Source organism: Rhinopithecus bieti, unplaced genomic scaffold, assembly GCF_001698545.2.
Source record: "Rhinopithecus bieti isolate Rb0 unplaced genomic scaffold, ASM169854v2 scaffold_9581, whole genome shotgun sequence".
Lineage (NCBI taxonomy): Eukaryota > Metazoa > Chordata > Mammalia > Primates > Cercopithecidae > Rhinopithecus > Rhinopithecus bieti.
The window spans coordinates 2,274,036-2,291,746 of NW_016806413.1; the positions used below are offsets into that span (position 1 = coordinate 2,274,036).

At 37.1% G+C, this 17,711-nt stretch overlaps 1 protein-coding gene across 1 annotated transcript in view; it reads right to left on the reverse strand.

The window, feature by feature from the left end:
- TOPAZ1 (testis and ovary specific TOPAZ 1) overlaps positions 1-17,711 on the reverse strand; it is a 95,245-nt gene that overhangs the window by 6,946 nt on the left and 70,588 nt on the right. Inside the window, 3 exon segments of the mRNA XM_017876401.1 lie at positions 2,667-2,870; positions 4,782-4,946; positions 15,727-15,892. Of these exon segments, the coding sequence (XP_017731890.1) occupies positions 2,667-2,870; positions 4,782-4,946; positions 15,727-15,892 (535 nt within the window).

A 17,711-nucleotide genomic window follows, 5' to 3' on the forward strand; every position in this document is an offset into this window, starting at 1 on the left:
AAAAAAAAAAAAAAAAAAAGTCAGTCACTAAAACTCATGTATTGAATGATTCCATTTATGTGATCTGTCTAGAATGGACAAATTCATGGAGACAGAGAAGAGACAACCAGGGAATGGAGAATAAATGTTAATGTGTACAAGATTTATTTTTCTTAAGGTGTTAAAGATGTTCTAAATTTAAACGGTGGTGATGACTGCATGACTCTGTGACTATACCAAAAATGAATGTATATTATATACTTTAAGTGAATTAATTTCATGATATGTGAAATTATCTCCATAAAGTCATAAAAATATTAAAACAAAAAAAGTTTTAACAAAGTCAAAACAAAGGCACTGGCACTAAGTCTTAACAGTGCCTTGAAGAAAGTCAGCCTTAAGTCCCAAATGAAGTACTACTAGACACGGTTATACACCACTGAAAGGCTCTTCTTGCGATGTTAAGCTATGTCTGAAGATAAATCCAAAAGGAGTTCCAATATAATTTAATGTCAACGTTGTTAGAAAATGAGATGTTTTGAAGACTGATCAGTGGCTATAAATTACTCATTTGGCTGTAAATGACTCATTTTTATTCATGGTTTTATAATTCAGTTACATTCTTTAAAAAACAAAACGACTCTTTACCCCGTAACCTCACCTGCATAAGTCTCAGAAGTTACACTGCATATGAAATAAGAAACACGTGTGATTAGATAAAAGGAAAAGTTCCAATAACAAAGATACTGTACTGTACACAGGCATTAATTGCTTTAACACACTGCTAGGCTGGGCACAGTGGCTTACGCCTGTAATCCCAGCACTTTGGATGGCTGAAGCAGGCGGATCATGAGGTCAGGAGATTGAGACCATCCTGGTGAACACAGTTAAACCCCTTCTTTACCAAAAATACAAAAAATTAGCCAGGTATGGTGGCAGGCGCCTGTAGTCCCAGCTACTTGGGAGGCTGAGGCGGAAGAATGGCGTGAACCTGGGCGGCCGAGCCGAGCTTGCAGTGAGCCGAGATCAGGCCACTGCACTCCAGCCTGGGCGACAAAGCAAGACTCTGTCTCACACAAAAAAACAAACAGAACAAAAAACAAATAAAACCGCACTGCTAAAAAAAATCATTACAAGTAATTCTTACTAGGGCTGAATAGATTTGCGGGAATGAGGTGTGACTGCTAATGGACATGAGGTTTCTTTCTGGTGTGAATAAAATATTCTAAAGTTGATTATGGTGATGGTTACACAACTCTCAGATACGGCAAAACCATTGACTTGTATACTTTAAATGGGTGAATTGTATGGCATTTGAATTATACTTCTGTAAAGTTGTTAAAAATTTTTAAAGTGATAAAGTTTAGATGCTTTAATATAAAATTTTATTTCCAACTAAAAAATAGAAATATTTATAAAAATCTCATTTAAATGTCTGAACTTATACTTGTTCCTGTGGCATATAAACACCTTCTGATGGCATCTCCCCCAAGTTGCAGTTACATGAAAATAAATTATTCCCATTAACTTCAATTCTAGAAACTAAAATCACATACACATACCTATATGTGCATGTGTATGGTTTCTAGAAGTCTGAAGGTAAATAGTATAAAGAGTTGAAACATAACTACACAATTGAAATTAGGTGTTATGAACAAACAATTCTCTTTCCTCTAAATTTCTGATCACCCTTTTTAAGAAAACACAGCTTTCAAAACTTTTTTTGATTATAACCTACAAGAAACACATTTTATGTAATGACCCAGTATACATATGTGCATACATGCAACTGAAATGAAAATTTTATCAAATAATTAACCTTATTATCTGTAATGTACCCTAATATTTTCTTTCCCATTTTGTTGGGGGAAAAAAGTTGCCATCTGCTACACTGATCACAGCTGGCCACCTGAAAAACACTTCCAGCTCAGGTAGTAGCGGCTAGGATATTTGACACATCTGGTACAGGGTGACAGAGTAGGTACTCAAATATTTGTTATATACATGACAGTGGTAGAAATGGTAATTGAAGACAAATTACCGCATGAAGGCAGAAAAAACAATTCTTTTCTAGATCTAGAACCTACATGGAATTATTTTCTAATTAAAATACCTGCGAGGTGGCTTGGACTAGAGAAAGCACTAGTTTTCCAGTCTTATTTGTTAGAGAACAACAACTGTAAGTAGATTAACAAAGTTCTATTACTAAAAGCCATGTGGAAAACATATACCATGTTGCATTGTTATGACAGCCTTTGTGTTTCTGATGTTACCTGCTATTGAATATTCTTAGTTATAACAATTAGGGATACAGCAGAGATAAATAAAAACATGGATATTCTTTAAACTTCATTCTACCCAATTGTTTTATGCCTGTATTGTTTATAAGATATGCCAAACTGGTTCTATCCTGTTATTTGTTCCCTTTGCTCGCCCTCTAGTGGACAAGCTACTGTGCAAGAAATAAAGATTGGAAATTGGAAAGACTGGAAATAAGGAAAGCAATTGCAAACAGAAGAGAAACAATAGGCTTCAAAAGAGAGCACAGATCTGTTGAGATCACTACATATGAATATGTATTACTGCTCTTTTAATACATAGAAATATCTAATCTTAAATATCATAAATTCTAGGTTAGAGAATAAAATTATAAACCAATATATTAAAACATTTTAAATGTAACTTACTTTTGTAGTGGGCTCTGGCTTTGAGCCATAAATGACTCCTTCCTAAAGAAGTAATTAATCTTCTAAGAAAGGAAAAATCAATAGGGATGCTCTTTGAAATCATGAATTCCGCCACAGAGGATGACATACCAAGACTATTGCTTTCTATACAGGAACCTAGAAGCTTATTAAAAAGAAGGCTATATTGTGAGACTTCCACAGTTTCTGGAATGAAAAAAAAATGACATAATAAAATTGATTTATCTTAGTGTCTCAAACCTCCATCTCATACTCCTTTTTATTTCTCCTCCCCTTGACCGTTTCTTACCCATTATAGGAGTCACAGTCACTAAAATGCAATCATGTTATATATTCTCTTTATTATTCTTCTCCTTTTTCGAGACAGGTCTCACTCTGTCGGCCAGGCTGGAGTGCAGTGGCACGATCTTGGCTCACTGCAACCTTCACCTCCTGGGCTCAAGTCATCCTCCCGCCTCAGCCTCCTGAGTAGCTTGGACTACATGTCCACCAGGCCTGGCTAATTTTTATATTTTTTGCAGAGACAGGGTTTCACCATGTTGCCCAGACTAGTTTCAAATTCCTGGGCTCATCTACAGCCATACCACCCTGAATGCACCCATATTGTCTGATCTCAAATTCCTGGGCTCAAGTGAACTGCCTGCCTCGGCCTCCCAAAGTGCTGGGATTACGGGCATGAGCCACGGTGCCCAGCCTATCTTACATATTCTCTAAGTAAGAAATGAAAAAGCATTTGACAAAAGAAAACCATTAACTTCCGTTGCAACAGAGAAGATAAAAAGAAGATTGACAAAAATTTCAGAAGATGCCTTAAGACCTCTGTATTTGATCCCCACATGTGACTGTGTATCTGCAGTGTCTTGAATAATTTCTCAATTCTGTTCATATTATACCTACAGTTCAGATCTTAGCCTTATATATCCCTCGACTAAAAATAAATAATCCCCTAATAAATATTTACTGCCAAATTTAAAACAATCCTTTAATGGGTTTTCTATTCCTTCAGTCATTCTTAGAAGAAAAAGAAGTCATCTTAGAGACTTCTCTTCTATTCCTTATATTCAGTCAGTTGGGTCTGTGAGCTAGACTGTAGTTCTTTACTGCTTTAGAATCTTTTAGTTATCCAGGCCTTATCAGCAAATTAATCTCTCTACTTTTAGTCTTTTCCTAAACACTACTGCCAGAAGAACTTTCCTGAAACATCAACTTCATTATATCACTCCCTAGACCCAAAATTCTAGTGACCCCTTTTTATACACAGAGAATAAAGCTCCTTTAGTCTGACATTTAGAGTCTTCCAAAATCTCGCACAACTGTCTCCCTATTACTCCCTATTACTACTTTATTTCATTACCAACTAATCGTATATTAAAAGATTGCTAGATAGCAGTCATTGGGCCAGGAATACCAAGGTAAAGAAAATAGTACCATCTTGATTGTTTCTCCTTATATACCATCACTTTATATAAGGAGAAACAGATAAGAACACTAATTACAATACAGGAGCACAGTGGAATTAAGTGGGAAAATGAAAATTTATAGATAATACGATGAAAGTACTGAGGGGAGGCCCTCAAGTTAACGTTTTCAACATCTTCTGAACCTATCACATAGCTCATTCTTGACCCAAAGCTTTTGCTCATGGACACCCAACATTCAAGAGTACTAACTACCATTGCCCACATTGGTGTTTCTTTGAACTTGGCATCTGTTTCATTTCCTCCATTTCTTTCAAGTTTATCTGTGTTCCTAGGTAATATAAACTAAGTTCTGTATTTATTCAGTGATAAGAGAAAAAGCTTGCTCAGGGCATTTAAATATATTGTCTGCTGATGACAGAAGTAGGGAAAAGGGAAAGATAAAAATGCTTGTCTTAGGAGCTGCTGACAAACAACCCAAAGATAAGCATCTCAGATTTTTTTAAACCACCAGGAAAGCATATTCAATTTGCAAAGAACACATTTTACAGAAAACCACTTCATTAAAAAATATGCTGGAATATAAAACTCAATCAAAACAGGTGGATAACTGTTTCTTATTAACAGTTAAACACCAGATGGGCAAGACATAATTAAGACAGACTTTTAAAAAACATACCTTGAGAATTTTGAAAACCTGGTAGATTCTGCAAAACTTCAAATGTCTGTCTATAAAGGCTCTTGGCTAAGGTTTCATGTGCAATTGTACAGAGCAAATTATGTCGATTAAGCACATCCAGTCTATCACAAGGCCATAGAGGCGTATCGATTATCCATTCTGACTCTTCCAAAAAGAAAAAAATATGAGTAGTTTATACCATGAAAATGACACTTAACAGTATAATCACAAGTAATATTTCAAAATATTTTTTGGAGAAATAGGCAAAACTTAAAGAAGATAACCATGGCTCAAATTTATTAGAAATAACGTATATAGTGATGATCATCATCTGAAGAAGATGCAAGCGAATGGCCACTTTGTTAAACTTATTTTTAATTAATTCTTCATCTAAGTGTACTAGTCAATTACCAATTTTAAAGGTAATGTTTATTTTTTATACAAAAAAGTTCAGATTATCACAAATATTTGCTTTAACATAAAATATTATTCGTGTGGACAAATTTAACAATTTCACAATAAATAATTTAGTTTTTGGTATTACTGGGGAACAGTTTTCTTTTCTTTTTTTTTTTTTGAGATGGAGTCTCATTCTGTTGCCCAGGCTGGAGTGCAGTGGCTCAATCTTGGCTCACTGCAACCTCTGCCTGTCAGGTTCAAGCGATTCTCCTGCCTCAGCCTTCTGAGTAGCTGGGACTACAGGCGCGTGCCACCACACCCGGCTAATTTTTTGCATGTTTAGTAGAGTTGGGGTTTCACTGTGTTAGCCAGGATGGTCTCAATCTCCTGACCTTGTGATCCGCCTGCCTTGGCCTCCCAAAATGCTGGGATTACAGGTGTGAGCCACCTCGCTCAGCCAGTGAATAGCTTTTCTTAACAATTTCTATTTTAAAAACAATTTATATTATGAAATCACTGTTGTATACAGAAGAATATCTAATATATGTTATAAAAGCATAACAATAAAATTAACTCCTATGTACCCATCACACCCATCCTAGGACCCTCAAACGAACAGATCTCAGACGCTCTTTAAAAAAAGAGAATATGACCTATAATGCTGAAGTTCCTTAATTTCTGCCCTGATTTTCACATTGAGAAAAACAATGGGAGACCGTAGTACAGAACAGTGAGGTACTAAGATGTTAGAAATGTCAATATTTTATCATTTACCTAATTTACTCAATCATTATACACATAGTGAAACATTACCCTATATAACATTCAAATCACATTTTGGTGCTCTTTTTCAATTGGACTAAATGTAGAAGTAATCTTTTATTTTGTGGCTTTCCCAGCACAGTGAATGTAAAAGTATTGAAGAAAAGTTGATAATTCAAATACATCATGACAAAAGAAAGCTTTCAGTAGTATAAAGCTTTAAAAAGGAGCTTTTCAATTACTAGAGTCCACTTGACTGATTGACCTAACAGAGTTATACTATGTGTTAGGAATGTTCTAAGTGTTTTAAGAATATTAACTCACTTAGACACTTTTATTAATTTGCTCCTACATTTGCTAAAATTTTAATGTAGAGAGAAATGTAAATGAACTTAATATCTTCAAAGACTGTATGATCATCTGTTAAACACAATTCCCATTAAAAGTAAAACTGTTAGTTCACCATTCCTTATAAATTGAATTTTACTTTGAATAAGTTCAATTATTTTTTTATCTGTTAGATATATCCCATGTACAAAAAGTAGACTATGTAAACCTTTTCTTATAAAAATTGCATCGTTTTCCTTTATTTAATACTTAGTCTTTATATTTAAGGGAGGATAATGGTCACATTTTTTGGAAAGTATATATGGTATTTTAGGAGATTCATTTAAAAATTTTATCAAACTGTTTAGGTATACAAAAAAATCTGACCTAGCATGCTCTCTCCTCACATCATCTCCCTGTCTAGGTTTTTGGGTTTTTCTGTGTTTTCTTTTCTTTTTTTTTTTAACCTGTTCAGTGCTGCCAATCAACCGACAGCCTGTGAGGGGCAGCATGGGATCAGGCAGCAGCGTTCTTCCCTGCTTGCCTTGGTTCCTTTGCAGGACTGAGCCACCTGGCTGTGGGGGAAGGCGTCAAGCTGTATCCCAACACGTGTAGGGTGATGGTCCCTGCTGGCACATCCAGGTTGTGGGCCGACCTGTGCTGGGGAGAACAGACCTGGGCATGGAGGGGAACCGCTCCCCAAAGGTTTCCGGTTGCCTCTCCTCTTTCCACTTTTGTCAGCCCATCAGTTTGTGGTTTCTGTGCCACAAAGGCTTCAGGAAGTATTAACAAAAGAATATATATATATATTTATATTTATATATCCGCCCACCTCGGCCTCCTTAAGTGTTGGGATTACAGGTGTGAGCCACCATGCCCACCCCTCAGTAGGTTTTAAGGAGCCCCCAGCCCTTCTTCTCCCCTTCCAGGCCTGACCAGCTATACTGCTTCATCACCCCTGGCCACAGGCCCTGCCAAGTACTACACAGGGATTCCCACCCAGGGGCCCCGCACCATGAAATAATGTGAAATATTGACCGTGGACTAAATAAATAAAATTCTGTTTTAAGAAGAAAAAAATATCTGAGTAAGCTGATTATTCTATGTATCAAAGTTGACTGAAACCGGTAACTGAGAAGTCACTTGGAAATTAATAGCTTTAAATTTAATCCAGCTAGTTCACAATTCTACCAACATAAATACTTTTATGAATATTTTATGAGAACTCTTATGAGAATTAAATTCCCAAGAATAAGAAACAGTTTACTAGTGGACTTAATACTACTTTTACAACAGTAAAAGTTGTTATAGCATTCATCTTCATGTTTTTCTCTATTTCACATTTGGGAAATATTTTCTATTTGTCTAAAATCTCAGAATCAAAGGGAGAGCATATTTTCCATAATAGCCTGTTTTTATCCACTTACCTGCCGACATATGCACGTTTAATCATTACTCATGCAAGATTTTGAATACACACACTGGGAACATAAAACTATTAAATGAATTTCCAGGCTAGTCAGTGAGAATATCAAACAAATAATTATCCTTTACAACAGTGAATACTAAAATGGGGGAATATCTGAAGATACCTATTTTTCCCTTAAGGTATACATTTATTTTCATTTATTATTTGTGACCGAGTCTTGCTCTCTTGCCTAGGATGGAGTGCAGTGGCACGATCCTGGCTCACTGCAACCTCCGCCTCCCAGGTTTAAGTGATTCTCGTGCCTCAGGCTCCCAAGTAGCTGGGATTACCAGCGTCTGCCACAATGCTAGGCTAATTTTTGTATTTTTCGTAGCAACAGGGTTTCACCACGTTGGCCAGAGTGGTCTCGAACTCCTGACCTCAAGTGATCTGCCTGCCTCGGCCTCCCAAAGTGCTGGGATTACAGGCATGAGCCACTGTGCCTGGCCAAGGTATACATTTAATATAATCCCAATCAAATTTCCTACAGAACTGTATTAAAACCCGATCCAGTAATTCTGAAATTCACTCAAAGAATAAACAAGAATAGCAAAGAATAATTTAGAAGAGGAGTGACAGTGGATAGACAAATGGAGACAAGTGGAGAGCGGATAGACAAATATCACATATTCTAAGATTTTATTAAAAGAGCATCGTGCTAGCATAGAAACACAGAGATGCTTGGCAGAAAGGTGCAGAAACAGACCCAACAGATTCAAGATTCTAATATATGATAAAAACGGCATTTCAAGTAAATGAGTAAAGGATGAAATGGGAAAACATTTGTGGGAAATAAATAAAATTAACTTCCCATCTCATACCAAAATTTAAAACTAACAACACATGAAAAAATTGGAAGAACATATGGATGAATATGTAACTTCGAGATGACTAAGGACAGCCTAAAAGCATGATACAAAAAAATTATTAAATATTTAAAAAGCAGCACTTTATATTAAGTAGAAAAAATGCCAGTAGGCAAAAGAAAAAAAAAATGCAAAAAAATCATAAAGTTAAAGAAAATGAAAAGCTAGGAAAATATTTGTAAATGCCCAACAGATCAAGGACTAGTATCTTTAATATGTAAAACTACTGCAATGTAAAAGGGACATTATTATACAGTATGATATTTCCTAAGTGTGATATACACATCACTGATGGTACCTGAAAACTTTAGGTGTTACATTAGAATTTTAATTTGGTTGTATATTTAAAAAATTAGGCCGGGTGCGGTGGCTCAAGCCTGTAATCCTGGCACTTTGGGAGGCTGAGACGGGCGGATCATGAGGTCAGGAGATCAAGACCATCCTGGCTAACATGGTGAAACCCCGTGTCTACTAAAAAATACAATAAACTAGCCGGGCGCGGTGGCGGGCGCCTGTAGTCCCAGCTACTCAGGAGGCTGAGGCAGGAGAATGGCGTAAACCTGGGAGGCAGAGCTTGCAGTGAGCTGAGATCCGGCCACTGCACTCCAGCCTGGGCGACAGAGCAAGACTCCGTCTCAAAAAAAAAAAAAAGAAAAAAAAATTATAAAGATCACATTAAATATGAAAATCACAGTAAATCTGTGATTTCACAAATATTTGGATGAGGCCAAGTTGCTTGATTTACTTTTAAAAAATGTTTATTTTATTTATTTTTTTGAGACAGGTTCTCACTCTGTTGCCCAGGCTTGAGTGCAGTGGCATGATCACTGCTCAATGCAGACTCGACCTCTGGCGCTCAAGCAATCCTCCCACCTCAGCCTCCTGAGTAGCTGAGACTACAGGCATGTGCTACCATGCCTGGCTAATTAATTTTTTTTTTTTTAATTTCATAGAGACAGGGTCTCACTATGTTGCCCAGGCTGGTCTTAAACTCCTGAGCTCAATTGATCCAACCACCTTGGCCTCCCAAAGTGCTGGGATTACAGGCGTGAGTCACTGTGCCTGGCCTTAAATGTTTATTTTTAAAATATAAATGTTTACTATAAAAAACTCAAGCAAAACAGAAAAGTACAAAGAAGTATTTTAGAAATAATTAAAAATCCCACGACTGCAAATAACCAGGGTTCACATTTGGTGAAAATTATTTGAGAAAGAGGTGTTAATGACCTAAGTAGTAGGTCTTGATGAGTAGATACAAGTGGAACTGTGGTGTTCAATTAAAGACTGAAGATGGCCTGGTCTAACACAGCTTTGTGCTGCGGAGATCCATCCACTGAGTGAAAATGGAGATGCTGAACATGGTGGCTCAAGCCTGTAATCCCAGCACTTTGGGAAGCCAAGGGGGGTGGATCACCTGAGGTCAGCAGTTCGAGACCAGCCTGACCAAATGGAGAAACCCTGTCTCTATTAAAAAAAAAAAAAAAAAAAAATTAGCTAGACATGGTGGCGCACACCTGTAATCCTAGCTACTTGGGAGGCTGAGGCAGGAGAATTGCTTGAACCTGGCAGAGGCTGCAGTGAGCTGAGATCACATCATTGCTCTCCAGCCTGGGCGACAGAGCAAGACTCCATCTCAGAAAAAAAAAGGAAAGAAAATGAAGACAACATGTTTTTTCTTAAATGATTTTTATTAAATATTAACATTATTTATATGCTTATATTAGTACTGTAGTCACTGGCACTGGTCCACATGTGTGAGCTAAACTTTATGCTAAATTTCATAGTATAAACACACACACACACAAACCACACACACTCTTTCAAAACCTCCAACCATTTCCTCCTTGGAAGGTATAAAGATACATAAATGAAGAAAATCCATCCATCCATCCACCCACCCACTCACCTCAACTAATATTTACTAAATATTTACTCTGCCAGGTACCACCACAGGTGAAATACTCTAAATGTAATTAACTTTCAAAAACATAAAATGGTAGCGTTTATAGCAGTGGTTAACAAACATGGGGGAGAGACTTGGGAGTATGGTTTAGGAACACAGGTAAGGTATGAGAAAACGTCACTACGTGAGAGTGCTGTAGGGCAGTGGTCCTCAAAGTGAGGTCCCCAGATCGGCAGCATCCATAACATCTAAAAACCTGACAGACATGCAAATTTTTAGGACCCACCCCAGACTTAATGAATCAGAAAATCTGTGGGTGGGCCCAGTAATATGTATTTTAACAAGCCCTCTAGAGAATTCTGATGATCAAGCTTGAGAATCCCTGTCTTAGATTTACCGAACAAGCTCAGTACCACCATTTTGCTCAGGAGCTTGACTATCTTAGGTTTGGATCTGTTTGTGTAGTTTGTGCTTCTGATCTAGTTGCAATTTTATGAAGTCTATTTAGAGGAAAAACTAGGAAAACAATAGTACTGGTGTAGTAGTTAAAAATATGGACTTTGCAGTCAGACAGACCTGGATTGGAATTCTTGCTTTACACTTATTTGTTGTGTGATCTTCTCTGAACCTCAGCGTCCTCATCTTGGGATACCATTACCTACGTTACGGGGTTAGTATTGATTAGATGAGATGACACAAGTAATACACTTAGCACAATGCTTGGTAGATAGTGAATACTCACATTATTATGAAACCAATAATGAAGAGAAATGCTAAATTCAGAAAACAGACCAAGAACATAAAGAGGCAATTCACAAAAAAATAAGCTCCAGATGGGGAAAAATTTTCTTTAATAATTAAATGCAAAGTAAAGCTGTGAATATAACTTTTGCTCTATCAAACTAGCAGACAGATAAGAAAAATAATAATACTAATTGTAGGCAAGGGTATTTCATAAGCTGCATCTTCATATACTGTTAAGAAGACTGTAATTACTACAGTCTAACTGAAGGTGTAGAGGACTTTTATAGTCTACTCACAGAGAAAAGACCTGGAATGGAATGTATTGAATAGCTAGATTAGGGTTTGCATAACCTGGAATGTACCAGTCTGCCTGTCTGATAACCAAAAAACATAGTATCAGGCACTAACATCTGGAACTGTTAAGTAACATCTGCACCTGTAATCCCTAAAAGGACATGTTTGTATAGAAGCTATATCTGAATAAAATAACTCTCTAGGATTTTCTAATAAAGGGCCAGGCAGGGGTGGGGGGGCTTTTTTTTTTTTTGAGACACAGTCTCGCTTTGTCGCCCCAGGCTGGAGTGCAGTGGTGTGATCTTGGCTCCGCCTCTCGGGTTCACGCCATCCTCCTGCCTCAGCCTCCCAAGTGGCTGGGACTACAGGGGCCTGCCACAACGCCTGGCTAATTTTTTTTTGTATTTTTAGTAGAGGTGGGGTTTCACTGTGTTAGGCAGAATGGTCTTGATCTCCTGACCTCGTGATCCGCCCACCTTGGCCTCCCAAAGTGCTGGGATTACAGGTGTGAGCCACTGCGCCCGGCCCCGGGGAGCTTTCTAATAAACCTGAAATAACATCTGCAAATATGAATAGCAATAAGGGCAAATTTGTTGACATTTACCAAGAAGCTTTAAAATCCCTTTACCCTTTAACACAGCAATTCCATCAGAATTTATCCTAAGGAAAAGTATGATTCAGTGGTGATGTTTAGCAGGAATTATTGTTTATAACTGAAATCTGAAAAACAAGCTAGTTCAGTAAAAGTGGATTCATGGATCAAAAGACAGATCTATCCATCTGTCTGTTTATAAGATAGAAAACCATGCAGCCCAGTAAGTGATGCTGTCGAAAAATTTTTCACTGAAAGGCCACTGCCTGAAAAAAAATACAGAGTATAAAAGTGTCTGTATAACAACATTAAAGTGGATAATAGCAATTTCTGGGTGACCAAATGATAAGGGATTTTTATTACTAGTTTTGCTTATCCAGGTTTTTATATTTATTAATATGTATTACTTATATAAAGGCAATAAGTTATTTCAAAATTCAAAGGCAGTTTCTCAATAAATGGCGTAACTTTTTTACAAAATTTGATTATAGAGAGCTAAGATACTTATTTTTCAGCCTCTGAACAAAGATTATAAAATGATGGTCTTAAAACCATTTTATATTTTAATACTTTTTTATGTTGGTATTGGGAGACGGCATGGTAGGAATCTGTTGCTCATTTGCAGGATAAAAAGCACTAGTATGAGAAAGAGTTTGAAATGTCAAAGTAAAATGCCAAAACAATAGATTTCTTCTCACCATCAAGTCTGCCACTCACCAAACAAAAAAAAAATGTGTGAGATATTCTACATTTCTCAAACTTGAGTAATGTATGTAACCCTACCTTTTGTAAATTCGGTAGGTAATAAAGGCATATTTTTAAAAAGGAAAAATGTATGTAAAATGTTAATCTGCTACTCTGTCCTCCAAGAACTCAATTTCTCCTCCCAGAGGCAGAGGCAGAGGCAGCCACTATTACTAGTTTCTTGTGTATCCTTCTACAAATATTTTAAGGGTATATAAGCAAATACGTATTTATCCATTGTATTATTATTTGTATTCAAATGGTAGCAACTGCTCTGTACCTTCTTTTTTTTTTTTTTTTTTGCGCTTTGCAATAGATCTTGAAGATCATTCCAAATGAACACTTACAGATCTGCTCATTGTGCTTTATCATATGGCTATAACACAGTTCAACTGGTATGAATGAGCATTTAAGCTACCTGGAATCCCTTGTTACCATTGTTGGTGTAACAAAATATTCCAGATAATTTAATATGCATACCTTTGTAAACAGGTATAAATGTGTGTGCAGTACAAATTCCTAGAAATGGAATTAGTAAATGAAAAAAATGCATTTTAAACTTTTGACTTTTGCCAAAAAGCTCCTAAAGACAACATCTGTGAATGTCTATTTCTCTATACCTTCACAAAAAGCGTATCACTAAACTTCGATCTTTGATAGTCTAATGGGTTCAAAATGGTGTTTGTAATAGTAATGTATTTCTCTTATTACAAGTGAGTATTAATCTCACTTCTTATTAGTGAGATTGAGCCATTTGTATTTCCTTTCTTGGGAATGGCCTGTTCACTATAGAGACCTTTTAAGAATTAAAAAATTCTAGAAACAACTGAGCATACTTCTGTGGGCTCTTCTTTTGTAGAAATAAAATTTTACTTAAGAAAATTGTTAGTTGAAACTGTCACTGCAAAAAAAGAACACTGCTTATAATTGATAGAAGTTTAAAGTTAGTCTAAAAACGGAAACACTGAAATTTAAAACAAAATCTCCAAAAATCACTTCACATCCCTCCCACAAACTCTCCCAGTTTCTAGTTTGAGAAAGACTGGTTTTGCCACAAACTTTTAGACAGGAGGTTCCTATCATAAGGTGACTCAAGTTCATTTTTATCAACTATTTTCCCCTTCCCATTTCTTGCCACATCGCTTCTTTCCTCACAGAGCTGGTGAGCACTGGCTTGTATTTCACTAATTTCTATTTTTGTATTTTGGTACTCTTCCCACTTAAGAAAACTCACTATGTTTAAGTTGAAGAATACCTTTACAAACAAGCTTTTGAATGAAGCCTACTCACAACCTCTGTATTAAACCCTCATACAAGATATTTTATATACATATATCTCCCATACATGAATCACATGTATAAGAATATATATATATGTGCTAGTGTTTGTGTGTTAGTATGTTTTAGAGTTCTCCATTTGCTTTATTTATTGATTCCATCTTCCCACCTAAACTCTTGAGATCCTTGAGGTTTCTTCATTCTTATCCCACTTTATCAAATAAAATCTGCCTGATGATCCAAATAGCAAGAGCTATCATTAGCTTCATTAGTATCATAACACTATTGTGCTCTTTTTAATTTTTCTCATACTAAACTAACCTTATTTGTTCCTGCTGGCTTAATTTCACTGTAATTTCTGCTTAGAAGAATTGTCTTATCAAGGAAAGTAAGCTCTACTCATCCTGGTTTGAAGTCATGTTTGCCCATACATATGAAGATAGAGTTTATGCATACTGCAATCAGGATTTCCATTTTACACAGTAGCTGAAGCCTGGGCTCTGAAGCTGGATTGTCTGGGTTTGAATTTGGCCTCCATTTCTTATTTGTTATGTCATTTTGGGCAAGTTGGTTAATATCTCTGACAGCATTTTCTTATCAATAAAATGGGGGTTTTAATAGTTCCAAATTCAAGGTTGTATGAAGATTAATTGGGATAATTCAGTGAAAGCATTTAGTATGGAGTCTAGGCCATAGCAAGAACTAGGTTTTGTTTTTTTTGGTTTTGTTTTGTTTTTTTGAGATAGAGTCTCATTCTGTCGCCCAGGCTGGAATGCAACGGCATGATCTCGGCTCACTGCAACCTCTGCCTCCTGGGTTCAAGCAATTCTCCTGCCTCAGCCTCCTGAGTAGTTGGGATTACAGGCTCCCACCACCACACCCAGCTAATTTTTGTACTTTTAGTAGAGATGGGGTTTCTCCATGTTGGTCAGGCTGGTCTCAAACTCCTGACCTTAGGTGATCCACCCACCTCGGCCTCCCAAAGTGCTGGGATTACAGGCGTGAGCCACCACACCCGGCCCAGCAAGAACTAGTGTTTTTTTGTTTTGTTTTGTTTTTTGACAGAGTCTTGCTCTGTCTCCAAGGCTGGAGTGCAATGCAGTGGTGTGATCTCGGCTCACTACAACCTTCATCTCCTGGGTTCAAGCAATTCTCCTGCCTCAGCCTCCTGAGTAGCTAGGATTACAGGCGCGCACCACCATGCCCGGCTAATTTTTGTATTTTTAGTAGAGATGGGGTTTCGCCATGTTGGCCAGGCTGGTCTTGAACTCCTGACCTGAGGTGATCCACCTGCCTTGGCCTCCCAAAGTGCTGGGATTACAGGCGTGAGCCACCTCGCCCGGCCAAGAACTAGTTTTTAAACGAACAAAGACTCATGTAATTTATTCTTTAACGCTAAGTTAACTTTTCCCTTTCAGTTTACATAACAACCTCTCCTACCCACATGTTCACTAGGGTTTAGACCAAACTATTAACCACAGTTCAATATCAACTTAAGGTAATTACATAGACAAAAATGTATGACTAGTTTAACGAATTATTTTATGCTTGCATATATCAGGACTTACCCCTCATTACCCAAAGGGCACCATCTAGGCTTCCACTTTTTAGAAAAATTTCTGCTGCAACATTCACAATTTGACATCTTGATGCTAACTTCTCAGGCCCTATAAGTCCTTTTAAACTTGCAAAGTGTATTTTTAATTCATATAGTTTATCTAAGACCTTCCTTCCCTAGAATAAAAATAAAGAACACTAATTGGGTATCAATCATTTACAGACACACAAAGTCATTGATAATTATTCACAAGCCAATTACCCAGTTTGAATCATCATACTAGACTGCTGGCTGTTAAGCTGCTCCAATACTCTTTCCTTAAGTCCCTTCCTGTTCAGCCATACAGATGAAAGGGAAAGAGGAACAAGCAAGGCTCTGCCTCATATTAACCACCCCTTCCCACCAATACCACCAGACCCCCTTTATCAGAAGCCTTCTTTGTATTTGTTTTATACACGGTACTTCTCCTTAAGATTTCATTTGATGAAAGGATTCTATGATTTAACATAGAAAACTACCGATTATATGTTTTTGTTCCTCTTCTGTTGGTCAATCTGGGATCCAGGAGGGAGAGACAGTAAAAATGAAAATAATTTGTTATCAAATTTAAACATACTCAGGAGGCTGAGATGGGATGATCACCAGAGCCCAGAAGTTTGAGACCAGCCTGGGGAGTGTGGTGAAACCCCTGCCCTACCTCCCAAAAAATTTAGACAAAGAATGATAGTGAAGAAAAGGATAAAAGGTTAGCTAAAATTCTTAATTCAGTAGACTAATTATTTCATGTATTCTACTGAAAATTACCTTTGGTTTGGACATCAGAAATTGGACATATATCATTACTTTATATCATGGGTCAGCAAGCTTTTCCTGTAAATGGCCAGATAGTGATAGTTCAGGCTTTGCAGGCCACATTTAGTCTGGTGTACATTCTTTTTGGTTGTTTTTTTAAATTTATAACTCTTTAAAAATGTAAAAAAATTCTTAGCTTGAGGGCTGTACAAAAACAGGCTTTGGGTGAGTTCTCGCCCATAGGCCTTAGTGTACAGACCCTTGTTTTATATTCTATACTATTTGAATCAGATGCTTATTATGATGTCAAGGTTCTTTCAAGATGACTATATAAATGAGTGCATTTTTAAAGGGATATGTTTAGTTTACTGTCAATGATTTTATTTTACATTCAAAAGAAATAGGTTTCATTAAAAAATTCATACTAAGGTGATACAATAATTTTCTAAATAAAGTAGTTAAAATTTTTAATTAAAATAGATAAAATTAACCAATCAACCAATGTCTTAAATAATAACCAAATAAAATTAAAATATACTCTAAAATTTCAGCAAAATAAGTCTGAGTTTCTTTTTTTTTAATTTGAGATGGAGTCTATAAAGACACATGCACACGTATGTTTATTGTGGCACCATTCACAATAGCAAAGACTTGGAATCAACCCAAATGCCCATCAATGACAGACTGGATTAAGAAAACGTGGCACATATACACCATGGAATACTATGCAGCCATAAAAACGGATGAGTTCATGTCCTTTGTAGGGACATAGATGAAGCTGGAAACTATCATTCTGAGCAAACTATTGCAAGGACAGAAAACCAAGCACGGCATGTTCTCACTCACAGGTGGGGAACTGAACAAGAGAACACTTGGACACAGGGTGGGGAACATCACACACTGGGGCCTGTCATGGGGTGGGGGGAGGGGGAGGAATGGCATTAAGAGATGGAGTCTTGCTCTGTCACCCAGGCTGGAGTACAATGGTGCAATCTTGGCTCACTGCAACCTCCACCTCCTGGGTTCAAGCAATTCTCCTGCCTCAGTCTCCCAATTAGCTGGGATTACAGGCATGCGCCACCACTCCCTGCTAATTTTTGTATTTTTTAGTAGAGATGGGGTTTCACCATGTTGGCTAGGCTGGTCTTGANAAAACCAAGCACGGCATGTTCTCACTCACAGGTGGGGAACTGAACAAGAGAA